The sequence below is a fragment of the Dermacentor silvarum genome, chromosome 8 (assembly GCF_013339745.2).
Source record: "Dermacentor silvarum isolate Dsil-2018 chromosome 8, BIME_Dsil_1.4, whole genome shotgun sequence".
NCBI classification, from domain to species: Eukaryota; Metazoa; Arthropoda; class Arachnida; order Ixodida; family Ixodidae; genus Dermacentor; species Dermacentor silvarum.
Genome location: NC_051161.1, coordinates 170,632,451 through 170,653,665, shown reverse-complemented (window position 1 = coordinate 170,653,665; position 21,215 = coordinate 170,632,451). Strand labels below are relative to the sequence as shown.

The 21,215-nt window shown below is 49.3% G+C and overlaps 1 protein-coding gene across 1 annotated transcript in view; it reads left to right on the top strand.

Annotated features, from left to right (window-relative positions):
- LOC119462579 (raf homolog serine/threonine-protein kinase Raf) overlaps positions 1–21,215 on the top strand; it is a 173,029-nt gene that overhangs the window by 116,386 nt on the left and 35,428 nt on the right. The window contains exons 14-15 of the mRNA XM_049673048.1: positions 2,951–3,127; positions 14,942–14,988. Coding sequence (XP_049529005.1) covers positions 2,951–3,127; positions 14,942–14,988 — 224 coding nt within the window. The remainder of the gene's footprint in view (positions 1–2,950; positions 3,128–14,941; positions 14,989–21,215) is intronic.

Below are 21,215 nucleotides of genomic sequence, written 5' to 3'. Positions count from 1 at the left end.
GAACAGAATTTCCCTGTCCCTAATCATTGCAGTAGTTCAAGCCTCACTAATTGGCAGGTGACAAAGGCCAAATCTTGGCGGTAGTCAGAACTAATTTTAAGGGGCACGAAAAGAAAAGATCAAGTCAGTTTAAGTTTAGACTAATAAAAGTATACGTTCAATGTTCCAGTTCTGCTTACTTTCGCTGTGGTACATTGATTGTTAAGGAGGAAATGAAGGTTAAAGTATCATTGTCCCAACGCCGGTACATCAGTGTGACGTCACCGAGTACTCTTTCGCGCCCGTGTTGGCTCCATTAGAGCACACAGTGTACTATGTAGTCCAATAAAGAACTAGGCTAGGCCGTCCATGACGTCACCAGTCTTTCCTTTGTGTGCTTTTTCTGGCTTTCCAAGCGTCTTGTTGCAGCAAGAGGGGTGTCTTTGGTATTGTAAAATGGTTACTAATACACTATAGACCACTAATAACGTAACCTCTTATAGTGCAGGACCGGATATAGTGCGGTCTTTTCAGTCTCCCGTTAATTTTCCCATAGCACTCCATGTATAGATGTATCGCTTATAGTGCAGTTGCGGGAAACGAAATACCGGTTACAGTGTGGCTGCCTGGGAGTACGGAAGTCAGCGGAGACGGCGAACGCTCCCCTCAAACGGGCGCCCCATGGAGTGCTCGAGGAAGAAAGAGAGACGAAGTGGAGGAGAAGGGCACGTGGTGCGAACGAACAGCCAGTGAGGCTGAAACCAGAATCTTAAGTGCGAGTCGTGAAATATCACGGCTCGCATAGCGAGCGAGGGCCACGAAACTGCCAACGCCGGCCAACGAAACTTCAGGGAGGGGGGCGGCGCCGGCACGGCACGGCGAAGGGCGCACGCGGAGACCGTGGAATGTGAGGGAGGAGGGCGGCAGGGAAGCGGATTTCACATCGGCAACTCTGCCGCTTCGGTGGCTCCCCTCGCCCTCTCTCGTAGCTCCCTCACTTTCGACTGTCACCGTGCGCGCCCGCCGCCGTGCACGCACCGCCACTCCAGCCGGCCCGGCGCCGGCTCCTCGAAGTTTCGTTTTCTGCCGTTATCGGGAAGCGGGCGTTTGCCGGCGTGGGCAGCTTTGTTGGCCGGCCTGGGATAGCGCCGCTGCTTCCCTCTGTGCCGTAGCCACAGCGTGCAAGATCAACAAGTGACTAGAAAGTAGAGGAAACATAAAGGAGAAAGGAGGGTTCACTGCCATTTTCTACGTGTGGCTACGGTAGCGTGACTGAGACGTCGGCACGTACATGCATGTTCCGGCGCAACGCAGAATCGGCGACCTTGCCGTTGGAGATAGGGTGAAATTTCCACCTCGTTTTTTTTTTTTTTGTTCGCACGCGACATTGAGGGGTCTCTCCTAAGTTTTTACTCTATGGCGGTGCGGGAGCAACGCTGGTCGGAGGCGCCACCGCGTGATTTGGTTCGAATTGTTGAGATTCGACTGTGAATGCAAACGTTCTAGCCGCATTCCTCGACTGTCGCATACGCGTGGCGGCTCCGTGCACATGTTTTGCATATGTGCGGGGCCTTGAAAATTGTTGCTTTGGTTATTGTGCGGTACCGCTTATAGTGCGGATATTCGCGACTCTGGCGACTTACGTTATAAACGGTCGACACTGTGCAGGGGAAATCATTTGTCTCTTCAGTGTCCCTTTAACTCTTTCTGGTCACCTTTGGTGACCACATCTCCTGGTTTTCTTTCACTTGAAGCGTGCAAGTTTCACGTGTAGACTTTCAAACAGAACTCTTTCAAGCTTCCACTACTTCAAGAGTGGTAGCACACTGCCTTTGGACTCTAGTGTCATGTTTGGCAACATTTTTTCCCGAACATGATGACCTCTGTGACGTGATACATGGAGAATCCAAAAGTATTCTATGGAAGGAAACTTAAGTTCTGTCCTTACTGGGTTACAAGCATGAAATTAGGTATTTTATGCATGGAAAGTTTATACTAGGCAAAAGATGAAGTGCTAAACTCCATTGTTTCAGTTGCAGTTAAATGCCATTGAAGGTGGTGGTCACACCATGCTTGAAGGGTCTTGAAGGGCTGGATTTTGTAATTATTGCTTGGTGTTTAGTATTGGGAGCTTGTGGAAATTTTATTGCACTCTGATTGGTTCCCAGTGTATGACAAATCAAATGACCGTGATTGTAAACTCGTGATGCAGTCTACTGGAATGCGCAGGGAAAGAGCTGGCACAAGAAAATCCCTTCACACTACTTGTGAGCCTCCTGATACGGGGGCTGATAATGATTATGTTCCTCTCATGACTGCGAAGGTGCCTATATGGAGTCAGTGCTACAAAATTCACCACTATTGAACCATTTATCATACGCTCAGAACGAAGAGTCCATGTGACATCTTCAGTCTTTTCTTGAAGCTGTCCTTGACACAGATGTTGGTCTTTAGGACTAATGCCTACACCCAGCAGTAGTGCAAATTGTACATTCGAACGGCATCAGTGGAATGTGTTCTTTTCTGGGGTTCTATCACCGAGGTGGCCGAGATAATAGTCAAAGCCATATGTAGGCACTACAATACGTATACTTCACTGCAAGCACCAGTCAAAAGGTGCGTTCTGAGGAGGTGTGCATTCATTGGTACAAAACCCCAACCTTTGAGGGTTGCAATGCAATGACCCCTTGTGCCTGCTAGGAAACGGCTCGTTTTGCTTGCCTCCACAAAAAGTGACTCTTGGCACATGAGGTGACCACCTCACTCTGACTGAAAAGTGAACAAAAAGAAGTTTTCATTGTGAGAACAGCATTTCTTTACCACATCTTTACCATTTTTTTTGAGTAAAATTCAGTTTTACTTGCAAATTAAGCTGTCCATGAAAGAGTCTTTGAAAATTTTGTATTCATTAGAAGAGACTTCGATTTTGCCTTCTATCAGAGTCTTGAATGTGGTGCGATGGTTGCTGCAGGAAAACGCGGCACGTGAGCATCATCTTGTTCATGGGCTGTGTGTCCAAGCCGCAGCTGACCATTGTGACGCAGTGGTGCGAGGGCTCCAGCCTGTACAAGCACCTGCACGTTCTCGAGTCAAAATTCGAGATGCTACAGGTCATCGACATTGCCCGACAGACGGCACAGGGCATGGAGTGAGTATGTCCCTGCTCGGTCTCTGTAGTTGCTGTTTTCCTTCTTGTTCTGTCAGGCATTGTCTACTACTGTGTGTGCTGTTTTGCATGTTTTGTCAAACTTAACGTTTTATCTGTCAAGTACGACTTGTTGTTGGACTAGTTGGTACGCGTCCATCTTCATAGAAATGACACAAAACAAGACGGCAAATAGAAATAGAAGACGGGACAACTTTACCAGTAACAACTTTACCGTATATAGTCGTGTATAAGCCGCACTTTTTTTAATCAAATTTTGCTCAGGTGCGGGTTATACACGAATCAGGCCTATAGCTGCCACACATTAACAGAATGTATTGCCACTGCAACTACTGTGTTGGATAATTAAAAAACTGGTGACTGGTATGAACATCTTGAGATATAAACCGTTTCTCCTAGTAGTGCGAACGTACTCGACGAGGTCCTCTTCAAGTTTTAGGAACTTGCATTGTTTCCCACGGAAAGCCTTCCGGGTTCGGGTGGCCTCAGCGAGGTCTTGCATTTGCAGACACCAGCAGCAAACACACTTTTCATCATCAACGTTCAACTTGCGCCTGGCCTCCCATTCCTCAGTATATTTTGCCACTTGAAGTTTGAAGCCTGCAGTGTAGGACCATCTGTGGTTACCCATTGCTTCTGTTTGCTCGTGTTCAAAAGCACGCAGTCTGCCACACGACGCGGCGCGCGCAGCATAACAGACCCTGCAGGCAGTGCGCACACTTCCCAATAACGCACCGTATGACAAAGAACCAATGGCGCTGGGCATGGAGCCGTGAAAACCGGAAAACAGAAAGCAGCGGAAACGTCATGTCGCGCAATGATGATGACAGTGGTGTGCGGCGAGTGGCAAAAACAAACTGCCGCCATCTTGTAGCACTTTGTGGGACTAAGCGTGCTTTTTGGTGCGCTCTGTTTTTTTTTTTTTTTTTTTCAGATTGTTTCATCCGAAGGGGGGGGGGGGGGGTCTATACAGTACACGAGTGTATATACGGTATTTTCTTTAACTACTTATTTAACCAGTATAACAACTTAATTTATTTAGGGGCACCTGTCCAGTCTTCTGCTATATTGTCTTCTTGTTTTAAGCCTTTTCTACGAAGATGAATTCATTTGTCAAGTGTTCAGTTGTCTACTTCCTGAAAGTTCCTGCTTGATGAACATGTCATTAGAAAAGTTTGTTACCTTCCATTAGATACTAATCTGATACTGGTCGCCACTGATGCGATTGCGTTGTTAATGCACAACACACACTGTGTCCCCCCCCACAGCAGCAGACCATTGTTGGCTCTCGGGAAAGCGCAGTGGTCAAAGTTAAATGTCCTTCCCGAAGGACGTCGGGTAGTTTGATGGATGTCTCGCTTTATGCCTAATACTGCTGTGTAACTGCATACAGCTGAAACCAGTGTTGTACACGTTCCTCAAAAACAGGAACGAAAGCTTGTTCCTCGTTCCTTTTCAATATTGAAACGAGTTCCCGTTACAAGTTCCTTTAATGCGAAAGGAACGCGTTCCAGTTACACCTCGAACATTGGAACGTGTCGTTACATTAACATTACATTTGATTTTTTATAATTAAAGTATAGTGTAGGATAATCCTGAGGTGAAATAAAGTGAGCAATTTAAAACTCACATCGAACTAACTGTATTATATGAATTTGAACATCGCTGACAGCACATTGTCTGGAGATAAAGAGTCCAAAGAAACGCTCCTATAGACGAATTTCTTCAGGGAGCAGCGGACATACTCCAGGCATGTCTAACTGCAACTTTGTTGCTCGTCTATTATTATGAACATGTCATTAGAAAAGTTTGTTACCTTCCATTAGATACAAATCTGATACTGGTCACCACTGATGCGCAAGTGCAACGCATATGGCAATTTCCACTTCGGTCTTCAAGTGCGCAGTCAGGATATTGCGCTTCAGATGTACAAATACAAAGTTAGTTACATGCAACAATATAATTAAATTTCCTGCTCAAGAAACCGCATAGAAAGGAACAATACATAGGCATGTAATTAAAGGGAAACTGAGACATCCACCCAAATGTAGCAATTGCTACAATGGAAACCCAACCGGGTTCCTCGAAAGAAAGCCTCGCAGTTGAAGAAAAACTCGTCCTGGTCCGGGACTCGAACCCGGGACCACCGCCTTTCCGGGGCAGCCGCTACAATTACTACATTTGGGTGGATGTCTCAGTTTCCCTTTAATTACTTATCTCCACCTAGCGGATTTCCGCTGAACTATTATGTCATAGGCGTGTAATGAATGCTTGTGCAATATTTCAGTATGAGTGGGGAAAAAAATGTCCAGAATACATATTCGCAACTTTGTAAAGTCAATGGTGGTCATAGCGCTAGAAGACACGGACAAGAACGAGAGAACAGGACGAGCGCTAACTTTCAACTGAGTGTTTATTTCGAGAAACAACCGCATTTGTAGGTATGGCTTTTTGGGCTAGTTGGTTAGATACATCAGAGATACATCAGATACATCATTAGATACATCAGAGTCCCTTGTTTGAACTCAGCAAGAGTTGTACAGTATAGACCACTTATAACGTAACCGCTTATTGTGCAGGACTGGATATAGTACGGTCTTTTCAGACTCCCGGTAATTTTCTCATAGCACTCCATGTATACGCTTACAGTGCAGCCGCGTGAGATGAAATACCGGTTATAATGCGGCTCGCCGACAAGGACGGTAGCGACCACGCTTCTCAACGAGGTGCGCCCACCGATGGGAGAGGAGATCAACGAGGGCAATGCGGAAGAGGAGCATGAGACGTGGAGCATGAGTCCAAGGGCGACACGTCGCCACGCGCCGTATGTGCGAGTGAGAGCGCGCGAGGGATGCTCGCCTTCATGGAGAGCGAACGCACAGCTGAGAGCAAACACGACTTTCATCGCGCGAAAGGCCGTGGGGGCGTGGGAGAGAGGGAGGGGAGGGGATGGTTAGCTGCGGCACCAAATGCGTATCTTGCAAACGGGCACAAGGGGGACTGGCGACGCAATCTCCCACGCGAAAGGAGCAAAGCGGGAAGGCAGTACGGAGGGGGGGGGCTTCTACTCTGCCAACAAATGCGTTTGCGCCTGTGCCGACTGTCAGTTGTCACGCGCACCGCATCTTGAAAGTGATCTCCACACGGCACTGACCTTTGTATGCGCTGTGCTTACGCCGCTCAGTTTCCGTTGAAGCGATAGACCGCAGGAACCTTCGCTCGCTGCGGCGGCCGCGTTTCCCCACGCTCGCATTTTGACAGTGGTTGTATGCGGTCATCGAGTCTATTCATGTTTGCTCGTGCACGTTGACACCACGCTTGTTAATTCAATTAGTAAGCGAATGTGTCAAGTTTATGCAGCCGATAAAACTACTATCCCTACTCCTTATAGCTCTCTACTAATTTGCTATCGCAATTGATGCTTCGCCTTTCGGGCGAAACTGAGACATTTTTTAAAATTATTTCTTTGTCTGTATTATGCGAAGATCGTGGGTACTTGGACATTAACCTTTCAAGGTTCGTAAATTTAAACGGATGCAAAACTCCCAGTCCCACGCTTCGATTCTTGGATTCACGCGGCTGCTTGGTCTACATGTTTTTCATGCGTGCAGGACTTGAAAATCGTTGTTTTGGTTATAGTGCGGTACCCTTATAGTGCAGATATTCACGACTCTCGCGACTTACGTTATAAGCGGTCTACACTGTATCTCGATGTTGATGCACATGTCCGACAAAAGAACCCGTTTCTTCGTCAGCACTTCGTTTGCAATTTTGAAGAGCCGTTCCACCGAAGCACTTGAGGGTACTGCCATGCTGTACTTTAGGAAAAGTTCGTTCAGTCCCTCGAAGTTCATCTGCGACAGCAGGTAGTCAACTGGCACCAGCAGGTACCTCGACAGCTCATCCTGTTCGTCGGCTGGAAGGGTTTGGTGCCCAAGCGAGAAGAAATCTTTGGGCACAGACGAGGTGGCAACATTTGCGCTGGCTGGTTTGGTCACAGCAGCCAACTCTGTCTTTATGTTGATGGTCCACAGGAGGGAGCGTCACGTGACAATCTTGAAGCGTAGTCATAAAAAAGAATATAGCGAAAAACTCACAGAAAAAATGCACCATAGTCACGTGACAGGCATGTGGTAGTTCTTTGCGCCTCACGCAGTCGCCCATCCGCCCTGCATGGTGTGCTGCGTACATGCATGCGTCTATTCTATGCCATGGAACTTTTACAGAAGGAACGCCGTTCCCTCTGCCGTTCCTTCATAAACCTAACGAGTTACCGTTACAGTTCCACTGACCCTTAATGTAACGGTGGCGTTCCTCCCAAAAGGAACTAGTTCCAGGAACGCCGTTCCGTACAACACTGGTTGAAACCCACGACAACTAAATTATCACGACAATTAAATACTTACATAGCCCCGGTGAACGCCCATAGCATGTGTTCTCAAAGTTGGTGCAGCGGAACCCAGGGGTTCCACAGGCCCATCCTCATAGTTCCGCGAGCCACTGATAAATTCCTGGTTCCACGCTCGCCAAGTGGCCAAGACAGGGAACACAAGGTGCACTCGATCCAAAGAACCTCCATTCCCGAGTGTCAAAAACACCCATCACAGTGCCCAACAGAAACACGTGAACTGTGCAACAAATCCGCCAGCAGCTTGTAGCCACCCAGCTTCCGAAAACGGGCCGCGTGCCTAAGCTTTCGCACTTAAATCTCGGAGGCCATAACTTACTACCATGCGCAGTTCTCCCATTTGTAGATCAGAGCCGATAGCATGCGCACTGATGTACTCGTCGGTGTATTACAAAATAAATGCGCGGAGCATCGCAAATGTGCGATGAAAAGGGCAAAAATGGCGCTAGCGTCCAACCAAAACGAAGCGGCGGAGTCCACATCCGTCCGCATCGTCATTTGTTGTCAGCAGAAATCGTACGTGAAACGTGTCAGACAGCAACACCGGAACGCTTCGTACAATTGTGCCCTTAAAGCCTTTGGTCTTGCGTTTATCGCCGCGCATGACATGGCGATTCGGCGGCGGGCCACACACCTTCATAAGTGCGTAGTCGCCATCCATGATCGCGTTGATTAGAAAGCCTACGTGCAACGCTCCCTAGCATTGATAGCCACCACGGTTTTGTCTGCAGCGGTTGCAACAAAATGTAGTTTCGTTTTGACTCAGTGCGCACGTCGGCCGCATGCCTTCAAAACTGCATAGTCGCCATCCATGATCGTGTCGATAGCGACCACGGTTTCGTGCATGCATAGGCCGCCTGCCTTCAGAACCGCAAGGTTGCTGTCCATGATCGCGTCGATAGCGACTGTGATTTCGTCCGCAGCAGTTGCGGCAAGCAGTAATTTCGCTTTGATTCAGTGCAAAGCTGTCGAAGATGAAGCACACTCCGCTAAAATCCCGCTAAAATGCGGTAAGGTATACGTGGGCCAGACGGGACGCTGTCTGAACGACAGGCTCAGAAAACATCGGTACGCATGCGAACAAGTAGCAGAATCCTGCAATCTCGCCATGCATCGTAGAACGTGCAAATGCACAGCTCACTTTGACAAGACGACAGTTGTCGCTAAAGAAAAAGACAAAATAACTAGGGAAATACGAGAGGCTTTAGAAATAGAAGAAGAAAAAGACAACTGCGTGAGCACGCCTTCAATCATACTAACAAAAGCCGAAATCACCTACGCAAAGAATGCATACACACACAGAATGACTGTTAGAATCATAACAACCAGAAACGTGCGTACGTGGCCTGAGTGTTTCTGCTGTAATCATAGTTCACACAGTCGCAATATGGTGCTGTGTGCTTTAAATACTGTATAATGATCTGACAATAAACCAGTTGGTAGTTTGCGCTCCCGTGTGTCACTTCGTGTCCGCTTCATTTCAGTGTCTGTTCCATCCCTGTGGCGTCCTACTATACTTAGCGCAAGGAAAAATGAATGCACACCAACTAGCCCAATTCATAGCTCTTCTAAATTTTGTAATAAGTCACGTGATGACGAGAATTGCAGCTTCTGCACTGATCTTGTGCAAAATAGGAACATGATTTGCTGATTTATTCAGTAAATAAAAACTGTTGACGTAGTAAGCATTTGTTTATTGTTTTCTTGATACCCTCGATAATTCAACATTTTGTTAATTTGGTCTTTTTTTTTTTTGTCCCGTGAAATCCAAATTAATGAAGTGTTACTGTACTCAAAGTAGAGTCAGCACTAATTCTAAGATCTCCTGTGATGAAATGTCGTAATTAAGTGTCTCCATGTGATAAGCACTGAAAACTGTCATTCTTTCGCGGCATATGTCTTCGTTGTGATGCTGTCTCGTCTTAGTTCTTAACGATTGCACCCAGTTTGGACCACCTGTGTCGCACGTCGGCGTCAAATTAGCCTGTCAAACACCACAGGTGGCCCCAAACGTGTTGTGCGCTAAGCCTAGCCTCTCTATTATTGGGGGGGGGGGGGGGAGGTTCCTTGGGACCAACATGCATGAGAACCCCTGGCCCATAGGATTCAATGCATTGCATACTTCTCGACTACGAAATGTTGCTGAACTGCAATCCCACATCAACAAAACTTGCAGGACCGTAACCCCACATATTACCTACTCACAAAAGGCTAGCAGACTCCTGGAAGTGTTGAAATGCATTTGCTTTGCACTTAAATTGCGTAAAATACCACCACAATACGCTTGCGTGGTCGCCGCCATTTTTGTTTACAAAAACAACCAAGCGCCGGAAACAATCGTGTGCACTGGAAACACGTCATGGCTTCCATCTTGTTTGCTAATCACTTTTCTGAAGTGGCACAGATGTCCCTACCGACATGCGACAACGATTTTTGCACATCTAGCTCGGTGAGAAAGGCGGAGCAAAAACACGTGATGCAAGAGTTGAAAATGCGCCTATGCACGCATCAACCATCCTACTTGCCGGTGTGTCGTCGTGGGCCGCGAGGCAGTCGGGAGTCCAGCACCTCTTGAAGTCGCTTGTACCAGACCGTGACGTGGCAGCAGCAATAGAATTGTACAGCAGGCCGGCAGGCCCCTGCAGTACAGGGGCCGCGGGCACATCGGGATCACCTGGTCCGCAGGCGGGTGCCTCCTTGGTCCCAGGCCACGAACACCGCTGTCCACGAGATAAAATACGGCACCGTGCCGCTACGTCAGCAGGTCGCCATGTGAACAGCATGTGCAGAGCGGGACCTCACCAGATCTGAAACGACCTCTTTATGGGTCAGATAGAAAAGACCTCAATAAATAATTGCATATGTACCACTGTAGCATGTTTGATTATTCCTAACAGTCTGTCAGTGTAATATGGTAGCAATTTCATGCTCTGGGACGTATTAAGAAATTTGATGCTGTTTGTTCATGAGTGCACACATTTGTCAAGTTCTTGTCATTTGATGCTTGACATTTTCATGGCATACTTGTTAATAAAGTTCAGTGATGGAAGAGCACTTGTTCTTGCAGCTTTGAATCCTTCGCTAGCACTCACAGTTTGGTTGAAATACGGGTACTGCAGTGTTAATTTGATTACTGCTACTAATGGTAATGCAACCACTGGTGACAGTCACTATCACAGCGTATTACTGTAATTTGTATATTGATCATTGTGCTGTTCGCCTGGAATTTTGGACTCTCTTTTCCCAACAATTTTTCCGCTCGGCACAATGATCAATATTGTCACGAGTGGTGCTAGACACCGGTAACTACATAAGGCGAGCGTGCGGCAAGACAAACATTTATTGAGGCGAAATTGTGCCCCGCACAACCAAAAACCAACTATAGCCCAGTAACAGCAACATGTGCGAGCATGGACGGCAAAACAGGGAGCATCACCTTTGTGTGGGCAGTATTTAAAGGCTGTGATGGAACATGCATAGTACTATCGCGAGAGCACGAGTTGCCCTGCCTGATATGATGGGCCCATCGTAGGTACGAAGCTGGTATCGCGGTAGGTTAGCGCGAGTGTCTAAACGCAACAGCACTCGTCATTCAAAAGTCACCGGCACAGATGCAAAGCCCAAAAGACACGTGGCAATATGCAACGCCAACTAGTCCAACGATCTAGTCCTGTTTTTGTTTTACCTGTTTGTCTAGTCTTATGATTAGTACACGCATTGTTAGTGTTTCATTTGTGGTGGCTTGTTGCTTCTGGTGTTTGGCCACTGTTATGACAATGTAGCCGCTGATGATAATTAAAAAAAAATTATGGGGCTTACGTGCCAATAGCACGATCTGATTATGAGGCACGAATAATTTGGACCACCTGGGGTTCATGTTAGGTGCATGTTAAAACGTGCACCTAAATTTAAGTACAGTAAAAGCTCGATGATACGATCACGGCAAATACGAATTTCCGGATGATACGAATTTTTCTGTGGTCCCGGCCGAGCCCCATTACTTTGCAACGTGCTAGAGAACGGTTGTTACGAATCGATTTTCAGCCTGTGTCGGTTGATACGAATAAACGCCGCCCCACCGACGGCCGCGAAAGAGAACAGCGTGCAGTCACGCGCTTTCTCTCCTTCTCTTTTGGTGCGGAGGCGCGGCGCCAGAGAGCGCGGACTCCGCGACTGGGCGCGAAGAGTTTGAAGCGGCGGTGCTTCAAGAAATAAGTGCTTTTTACGTACATGTGCCTGAGTTAGTTCACCTCTGACTCTTTTAATTTAGCTACAGTCGAATCTCGTCAATTCGAACACGCTTACTTCGAACATACCGCGTACCGACAATGCTCTTAGCAGCGCGCCAAATAACGCGGCGGCGCCTCCGACCGGCATTGCTCCGACACCGCCATAGAGCAAAAGCTCAGGAGAGACCCCTCAATGCCGCGCGCGAAGGAACAGGGGGGGGGGGGGGGGGGGGGAAGAAGAACCCGAACCCGCGGCGGAAATTTCCCCCTCTCTCAAATTGCAAGGTCGCCGTTTCTGCATCGCGCCGGAACAAGCGTGTACGTGCCGACTAGAGTGTTCTAGACAACCGTATTCTAGCACACACTAGTGCCGACGTCTCGTCTCAGCCACGGGGATAAAATGGCAGTGAACCCTTCTCCTCTATTTTCTAGTCACATGTTGACCTTGCACGCTGCGGCAGCAGCGCAGAGGGGAGCAGCGGCGGAGGCACAGTCGGGCCAACGAAACTGCCACGCCCGCAAACGCTCGCTTCCCGATAACGGCAGAAAACGAAACTTCAGGGGGCGGCTAAAATAAGCTGGCGCCAGCACGGCGGCGGGCGCGCACGGAGATGTGACGGAGATACGCGCACGGAGAGGTGCGCAGGTGAGAGAGCTACGAGGGAGTTGAGAGGGAGGGCGAGGGGAGCCACCGAAGCGGCGGAGTTGACGCGGCCATATCCGCTTCCCTGCCGCCCTCCTCCCTCACCTTCGACGGTCTCCGCGCGCACCCGTGTACCGGCGCCGCCGGCTCGCTCCCTGAAGCTTCGTTTTCTGTCGTTATCGGGAAGCGACCGTTAGCCGGCGTGGGCAGTTTCGTGGCCCGCGCTTACTATGCGCTTGCGCGCCGCGATATTTCACGACTCGCACCGTTCGTGCATCGTGCTATGGTGCACGAATACTTCAAAAATACGTCCTTTTAATTCGAACAAATTTTCGGGCCCCTTCGAGTTCGAATTATCGAGATTCGACAGTAGTTTTAATTGTGTTTCGATGATACGAATTTCGGCTAATACGAATATTTTTCGTGACCCCGTGAGATTCGTATCATCGAGCTTTTACTGTACACAGGTGTTTTCACATTTCGCCCCCATCGAAATGCAGCCACCGTGGCCGACATGATAATGTAGTCACTGCAACCTTCCCAGAACAGTGCCTTTGGGCTCTTTATTTCTGAATAATAGATAAATTATTCAGTAGATATTCTTCATTCATCACCATCAATATGTTGCCCCCATGGGAGGAGTGATATCCTGTCCAAATTGTGCACCCGAAGATTATTCCTCCACTTTTGCTGGCTTAGCCAGTTGATTCGCGACATTTATCAGAGTGTCATGAGCACACCGGGTGTTTGCAGTTGATGCTGCTCTCTGGTGTGCAATCCCGGACCACTCAAGCTGTCGACACTCAGACACTGTGGATTTGGGAGCCGCCGTGGTTGCTTAGTGCCTATGGCGTTAGGCACGAGCTCGTGGGATTCAATCCCGGCCACAGCAGTCGCATATCGATGGGGGCAAAATGCAAGAACACCTGTGTACAGTGTAGACAGCTTATAACGAAAGTCGCCGGAGTCGCAAATTTCCGCACTATAAGCGGTACCGCACTATAGCCAAAGCAACAATTTTCAAGGCCTGCACATATGCAAAACATGTGCACCGAGCCGCCACGCGTATGCGACAGTCGAAGAATGCGGCTAGAATGTTTGCATTCAGTTGAAGTCGAATCTCGTTAATTCGAAAATAATTCACGCGGCGGCGCCTCCGACCGGCATTGCTCCGGCACCTACATAGAGTAAAAACTTAGGAGAGACCCCTCAATGTCGCGCGCGTACGAAAGAAAATGCGGCGGAAATTTCACCCTATCTCCAACGGCAAGGTCGCCGATTCTGCGTTGTGCCGGAACATGCGTGTACGTGCCGACGTCTTAGTCACGCTACCGTAGCCACGCGTAGAAAATGGCAGTGAACCCTCCTTTCTCCTTTATGTTTCCTCTACTTTCTAGTCACTTGTTGACCTTGCACGCTGCGGCTACGGCGCAGAGGGAAGCAGCGGCGCTGTCCCAGGCCGGCCAACGAAACTGCCCACGCCGGCAAACGCCCACTTCCCGATAACGGCAGAAAACAAAACTTCGAGGAGCTGGCGCTGGGCCATCTGTAGCAGCGGCGCCCGCACGGCGGCGGGCGCGCACGGTGACAGTCGAAAGTGGGGAGCTACGAGGGAGGGCGAGGGGGGCCACCGAAGCGGCTGAGTTGCCGAGGCGAAATCCGCTTCCCTGCTGCCCTCCTCCCTCACATTCCACGGTCTCCACGTGCGCCCTTCGCCGTGCCGTCCCGGCGCCGCCCGCTCCCTGAAGTTTTGTTTACCACCGTTATCGTGAAGCGAGTGTTGGATGGCGTTGGCAGTTTCGCAACCCTCGCTCGCTATGCGCGCCGTGATATTTCACGACTCGCACTCAAGGTCCTGCTTTCAGCCTCACTGGCTGTTCGTTCGCACCACGTGCCCTTCTCCTCCACTTCGTCTCTCTTTCTTCCTCGAGCACTCCTTGGGGCGCCCGTTTGAGGGGAGCGTTCGCCGTCTCCGCTGACTTCCGTACTCCCAGGCAGCCGCACCGTTTCCCGCAACTGCACTATAAGCGATACGTGTATACATGGAGTGTTATGGGAAAATTAACGGGAGTCTGAAAAGACTGCACTATATCCGGTCCTGCACTATAAGCAGTTACGTTATAAGTGGTCTATACTGTACTTAGATTTAGGTGCATGTTAAAGAACCCCAGGTGGTCCAAATTATTCCGGAGCCGCCCCCCACTACAGCGTGCCTCATAATCACATAGCGGTCTTGGCACGGAAAACCCTATAATTTTAATTTTTAACACTGTCCAATCCTGCTTTTGGAGAACAGTGAATTCAGATTGTACTTCTGCGTATGTATGGTGCTTGAAAATTGTATTGACAAGGTGCTACAATAGTTATTATAGCTTGCTGTGAGGGCTGCATGTCACAGGCCCATGCTCAAGTTAGTGTATGTGGTGTGTTTCATTTAGCTTGGCTTGGTGGCACTTAACGTGTCCATGTTTGCCTGTCTACTTGCTGACAGTGTTTTGCTTTTCCTTCTTTTTCAGCTACCTTCATGCCAAGAACATCATTCATAGAGATCTTAAATCAAACAGTATCCTTTTCTCTATTTTGCAAAGTTTTGAGAAAAGAAAAACCTACTTCCTCATGGTTTACCACATCGAAAAGCTTCTCTTTGAGATACGTAGGTGGAACAGAATGGCTGCTCATCTAATTTCTCTCAGTTAATCAATGAATGCTTTATTCATGACTAAGTTTGTATCTGCATGCAGGGTGATTAGGGGTGTGCGAATTTTGAAACTGAGTTGAATAGTGCCAGAAGCAAATCGAATTGAATTTGATATCGAATAATTTTCTAATAATGAGCGGCCTTTATCACATTTAATATAAAACGATGTTCACATCCTAGTATTCTTTAAATTAGCAAGTTTCTGTTATTACATACAGTGGAACCTTGATTACAGTGGAATCTCGATGATACGATCACGGCTAATACGAATTTCCGGATGATACGAATTTTTCTGTGGTCCCGGCTGAGCCCCATTACTTTGCAACGTGCTAGAGAATGGTTGTTACGAATCGATTTTTGACCCGCGTCGGTTGATACGAGTAAACGCCGCCCCACCGACGGCCGCGAAAAAGAACAGCGCGCAGTCACGCGCTTTCTCCCTTTCTCTTTTGGTGCGGAGGCGTGGATGCGGCGCCGGACAGCGTGGAGGCCACGACTGGGCGCGAAGAGTATGACGCGGTGGCGCTTTTCTTGCATTTGCGCGCGGCCGCCGCAGTGATCGAAGGTTGGGTTTGTGCGGTCTATCGCTTCAACGGAAACTGAGCGGCGTAAGCACAGCGCATACAAAGGTCAGAGCCGTGTGGAGATCGCTTTCAAGATACGGTGCGCGCGACAACCCCGACAGCCGGCACAAAGTACAAGAATGCATTTCTTGGCAGAGTAGAAGCCCCGCCTCCCTCCTTGCCTCCCTCCTGCGCTGCCTTCCCGCTTTGCTCATTTTGGTGGGAGATTGCGTTGCACGTTACCCTTGCGCCCGGTTGCAAGATACGCATTTGGTGCCCCGCAGCACAGCGTCGCCCCCCCCCCTCCCTCCCACACCCCCCGGCCTTTTGCGCGACGGAAGCAGGGCCGGGCTCGACTGGCGTACCTGGCCGTGACGAAAGTCGCGTTTGCTCTCCGCTGTGTGTTCGCTCTCCGTGCGTGAAGGCGCGCATCCCCCGCGCGAAAGGCGCGCTTTCACTCGCACATACGGCGCGCGGTGACGATTTTATCGCCCTTGGACTCATGCTCCACGTCTCATGCTCCTCCTCCGCATCGCCTTCGTTGATCTCCTCTCCCGTCGGTGGGCGCACCTCGTTGAGAAGCGTGCTCGCTACCGCCCTTGTCGGCGAGATTTTCCAGCGGAAGCCGCATTATAACCAGTATTTCGTCTCACCGCGGCTGCACTGTAAGCGGTATGCGTATACATGGAGTTCTATGGGAGGGTAAACGGGAGTCGGAAAAGGCCGCGTTGTAGCCACTTCTGCACTATAAACAGTTACGTTACAAGTGATCTATACTGTAAATGCTTTTTACGTGCGCGTGCCTGAGTGAGTTCACCTCCGACTCTAATTTAGCTAGTTTTACTTGTGTTTCGATGATACGAATTTCGGCTAATACGAATATTTTTCGTGACCCCGTGAGATTCGTATCATCGAGATTTCACTGTATACGTCCCCCGGTAATGCGACGACCCGCATTTTACGACGGATTGGTTCGGTCCCGGCAAAACACCTATAGAAATATGTACAGTAAAACCTCGATAATTCGAAGGTCGCCGGACCGCGAAAATTCTTCGAATTAAGCGGATTTTCGAATTAACCGAAATGAATAATAATAAAAAGAAAACAAGCAAGAACTCGCCGCAAAAAGAAATCACCTTTATTTCCCATGTCCGAGAAAAATTACTCAGTGTAATCACCGATGCGGGATTACTGGGCGCACTGGTTCGCCGCCCCTAGTGCCATGCTCTCCAGCTGGCTCAAAAAACGTAGCATACAAATGTCACCCGCACTGCACTCAACAAAGTTGCGGACGATGTTCACGGAATTGATAACTGCCGCGAAAGCGGGCGTGGTGGTGCTCGACTCCAAAAATTTGGACTTGCTGGATATTCCGGACTTCAAAAATGCACCGTCAGGGTTCCCATGGAGTTCATGCATTTTCGCACCCAATTTTTCGGACAAATTGAGACCTCAAAGTTCGATTTTGCGGACTAAATTGCTCTTTCCGAGCCGTGCTACCCAATCTTGGAGGCCGGCTTGTTGGATTTTGCACTGGCTTGGATTCCAGTGGCTCGCTGTATAGCCTCCAAGATTGGAACGCGCGCTATCAATAAAGAGCTCGCGCAATCTTCCAGTCTCGGAGGCCATGCCCGCTCTTCCTTGGCTCACAAGACGCTCCAGAGTACTGCTCTTTTTCTTTTTTCTTATGGCGAATTCCATTGGGAGAACAGGAGCACTCAAAAGCACGCTGAAAGTGCTCGTTCCACAGGCGACGTGTTTCAGTGGTCGAACAGGAGTGGGAGCGCCGTCATCCAGTGGTAGAACAAGAGCAGTTTCGCTGCGCCGAGAGCAGCTGGGAGCAGTCCGGACTGCTCTCGCTTGAAAAGCGGAGTACGGAGGAAGTCACGTGGCTTAAACCGTCATATCCTCCTCATTTCTTTTTATTTTGCTTCAGCCAGCGCGCGCGGCGGCAATAGCGGCCGCCTAGCGTGGTTTGTGTTTTGACACCGCTGATTTTGACGCCGGTGATACGAGCGAGATTCGCAGCGATTTAGCGACAGATCCTGGCATTTCTAGCATTTCTAGTCCGCCTTGCTTCTCGTCGGATGCGCGGGGGACAGCGGCAGCAAAGCGTCTTCGCCTTGCTGAAGTGCTTGAGACGCTCGACGGTGACAGCAGCGAAAGCTGCTAGAGCTCAACTTGAGATGATCTTCGCAGGCGGAAACGTTGTGGGATGCGTCGGCGCTGCACAAAAGTATGCAGTACGTGGCCGCAAACGGTGACAGCGTTAAGCCCGACAGATTACAAGACGATCAGGTGTGTTCTGCCGCTCTCCTGCAGAGAATGGTGGGACGTCGATTGCTTTAGTCACATGGTACATTTCTCCTCACAAGTCCCCCTCCCAACTGCTCTCCGAATGCACGCCGTATTCCAGTGGCGGGTCGAGTGTGCCTGCTCTCACTGCGCTGTCACCCGACTCCGCACTGCGCGGCGCCCTGCTCCTCTTCTCCCAATGGAATTCGCCATTAGTGTATGCGCTCAGCACTATCATTGTAACCATTTATTGTGGGATGTTTTTTTTATTGCGACAGCAATTATATGGACACTTCAAGTGGATTTTCGCCGTGGGCGTCGCCGCCCTGAGGTTCCATACAAAGTCCAAGGGCGATAAAATCATCGCCGCGCGCCCGCCGTATGTGCGAGTGACAGCGCGCGGAGGACGCGCGCTTTCATGGAGAGCGAACGCACGGCGGAGCGTAAACGCGACTTCCTCTCTCGTGCGAAAGGCCGTGGGGGTATGGAAGGGAGGGAGGGGGGGGGGGGGGCGACTTCTACTCTTCTAACAACTGCGTACGTAGCGCCGGAGCGGTTTCTCGCGCGCACCGTATCTTGAAAGCGATCTCCAGACGGCTCTGACCTTTTGTATGCGCTGTGCTCTCGCTGCTCAGTTTCCGTTGAAGCAATAGACCGCACGAACCTTCGCCTACGCTCACTGCGGCGGCCGCACTCGTTCGTGCGCGCTGACACCACGCTTGTTAATTCAGTGTATCTTTTTTTTTTTTCTCAGGTTTCGGTTGCTATTTTGAACGTGGCATGTACAGTGTACACTGAGCAGGTGTCTCGGAGACCCATGTCTCAGTGATCGGCGCTACTTCGCGAGAGCTAAGCGGTGCGAAGCTCGTTTATTGGATCTCCATGGCAAACTCCGTTGGCGGAGATCGCCAACGCGGTGACGTTCATGTCGACTGTACACGGAGACGACGTCATTGCTGCGCAAATCCAAGCAAGTCGATCCCTTCAAGCGTAGTATGAGGCAGGGCATTATTAGAGATTTTTTTTAAGCCGCACTAATAACTTTTTTTTTTTCGGCCGAACGAGTTTTCCGGACTATTTTTCAGTCCCCACGAGCTCGGAAAATCGGTTGGCGACTGTACGGAACGCCCTAACCTAACCGCCGCACGTTGCTACTAGCCGGGAACTTCGAATTATCCGAATAGAGCCGCGCGGGCCATTCAAATTATCCGGTAGAATTTGCATTGAGAATGACGGGACCGGTCAAATTCTTCGAATTAAACGAAATTTTGAATTAACCGAGTTCGAATTATCGAGGTTTTACTGTAATGTATTAAAAACCTCGATTATACTGACACGTATACATGTTTATCTTTCACCGGTGGCCGCTTTCCACGGGCTAACAAATGTTAAACGTTATCGCTCGGCGCAGGACGCGACTGTATCGGAAGTTTCTAGAACGTTATCGATGCTTCTTTCCGTTGCCTGTTTTCACCGACGCTTATGTTATCTGATTGTATGACCGACGCGAATTGTCTAGAACTTTCTGGAAGACACGCGGGCATCAGGGAATAATCTGGAACCTTCGATGACTCAGGTATAAAAGCCGACGCGCTTCGCCGCTAATCAGATTTTCGACGATCGCCGACTGTGTTCGCCACTATCGTTGTGCTTTGAGTGTAGCTTGCTTTTGTGGGCACAGGTTCGCCCAATAAACAACCAGTTTCGTCATACACAGTTTTGCGACTGTTTTCTCTACCGTCACTACTACGTGACAATACGACGCAATTTTACGCTGACCCCGCCTTGTACGACACCTCTCTCGTACCGCCCGAGAAGAAAAGAAAAAAAGCCCTAAGCAGACGCAGGCTGGCGCGTGAGCACACTGCAGACGGCTGATAACGGGTGTGCAGTACCGTATTCACCTGAATGTAACGTGACCGCGATTGTAACCTGAGGGGCGACTTTCCAGTCACGTAAAATAATAAAAATAAAACAGCGAATTTAACACGAGATGAACGGGAAAAGAAATGGTACCTTTATTTAAGGAGTCGTAATTCAGGAACTTGTTCTCTCAACTCATCATCATCGTATGAAGAGGAGACGGAGCATTCCTTGGGTGGTATTCTCGGGTGATCACTTTCGTAAATAGTTTCACTGTCGCCGCGTGACTCGACACTGAAAGCGTCCCCGCCAAGGTGCTGCCCCAAGCACGCTATCAGCTCCAAGAGCGCTGTCGGCTAGAGGGGTTCGGGGCTGGGACGAGCAGAGTCTCGCACTATCTCCAGAAGTGGTCGCCCGAGAATCAAGTCATCGTCCGTGCCGTCGAGCTTGCTTTAGGTTTAAGTACTTCTTGAAAGACCGCACAAACAAACATTTCATTAATGTGGGGTCAGTACCAGGCCTCTTCAGGTTCCACAGAGCCTTTCCGACTGGCTTCACATTTAAAGAGTGCTTGCCGTTTGTCACGCCATCCGCAAATCGTCGACTCGTTGACGTGGAGACACCGAGCGACTGAGCCACGGCAGACTTTTCTAGCTCCTCGGCCATCAAAATTGATCGTCTCTCGTCAGTAGCGCACCCAGGATCTCTGCCAGGGGGGGGGTTGACAGTTTGCCAATACCATCTAAACAGCACTAATTTCGATTTCTTCACTGGAAATTGTCAAAAAAATTCGCTTTTTGCGAGTGTGCAGACGATTGCGCGTCTTACATCTTAGTTGCAGCACTCAAATGCGTAAGGAAAGAAAAGGGGTTAAACAAAAGGGGGGGTTAAGTCGGCCTCAGGGGGGGGTTACAACCCCCGAATCCCCCCCCGTCGGTGCGCCACTGTCTCTCGTAAGCGGCCGTCATATTGAATGCGCTGCATCGCCATGACGTCGCAAATGAACGGAGTCGAACCAGAAAAGGCTGTAGGGTATTGTGGCATCATAACCAGGCACAAGCGCAGAGAAAACAGCGTCGATTCCAACCAAAAACAAGTTCCGACTTCGGTCAACTTGTATATGGATTGGATCGAGATGTAAAGTTACAGGTTGCAAACGTAACGCTAAAAATCGTGGGATTTGGAGCATTTGTTTTAAAATGGCCAATTTTGCTGTTATTCAACTCTAACGCGAGGGTTGAGTTCAAGCAACGAAAATCGTGGAAAATATCCACGTTACAATCAGTAAATACGGTAATTTCATTATAATTTAATCTACCGTCCTTAAAGCAGTGCAGGTTTGTGCCGCGGGACTATTCAGGTGGTCTGTAC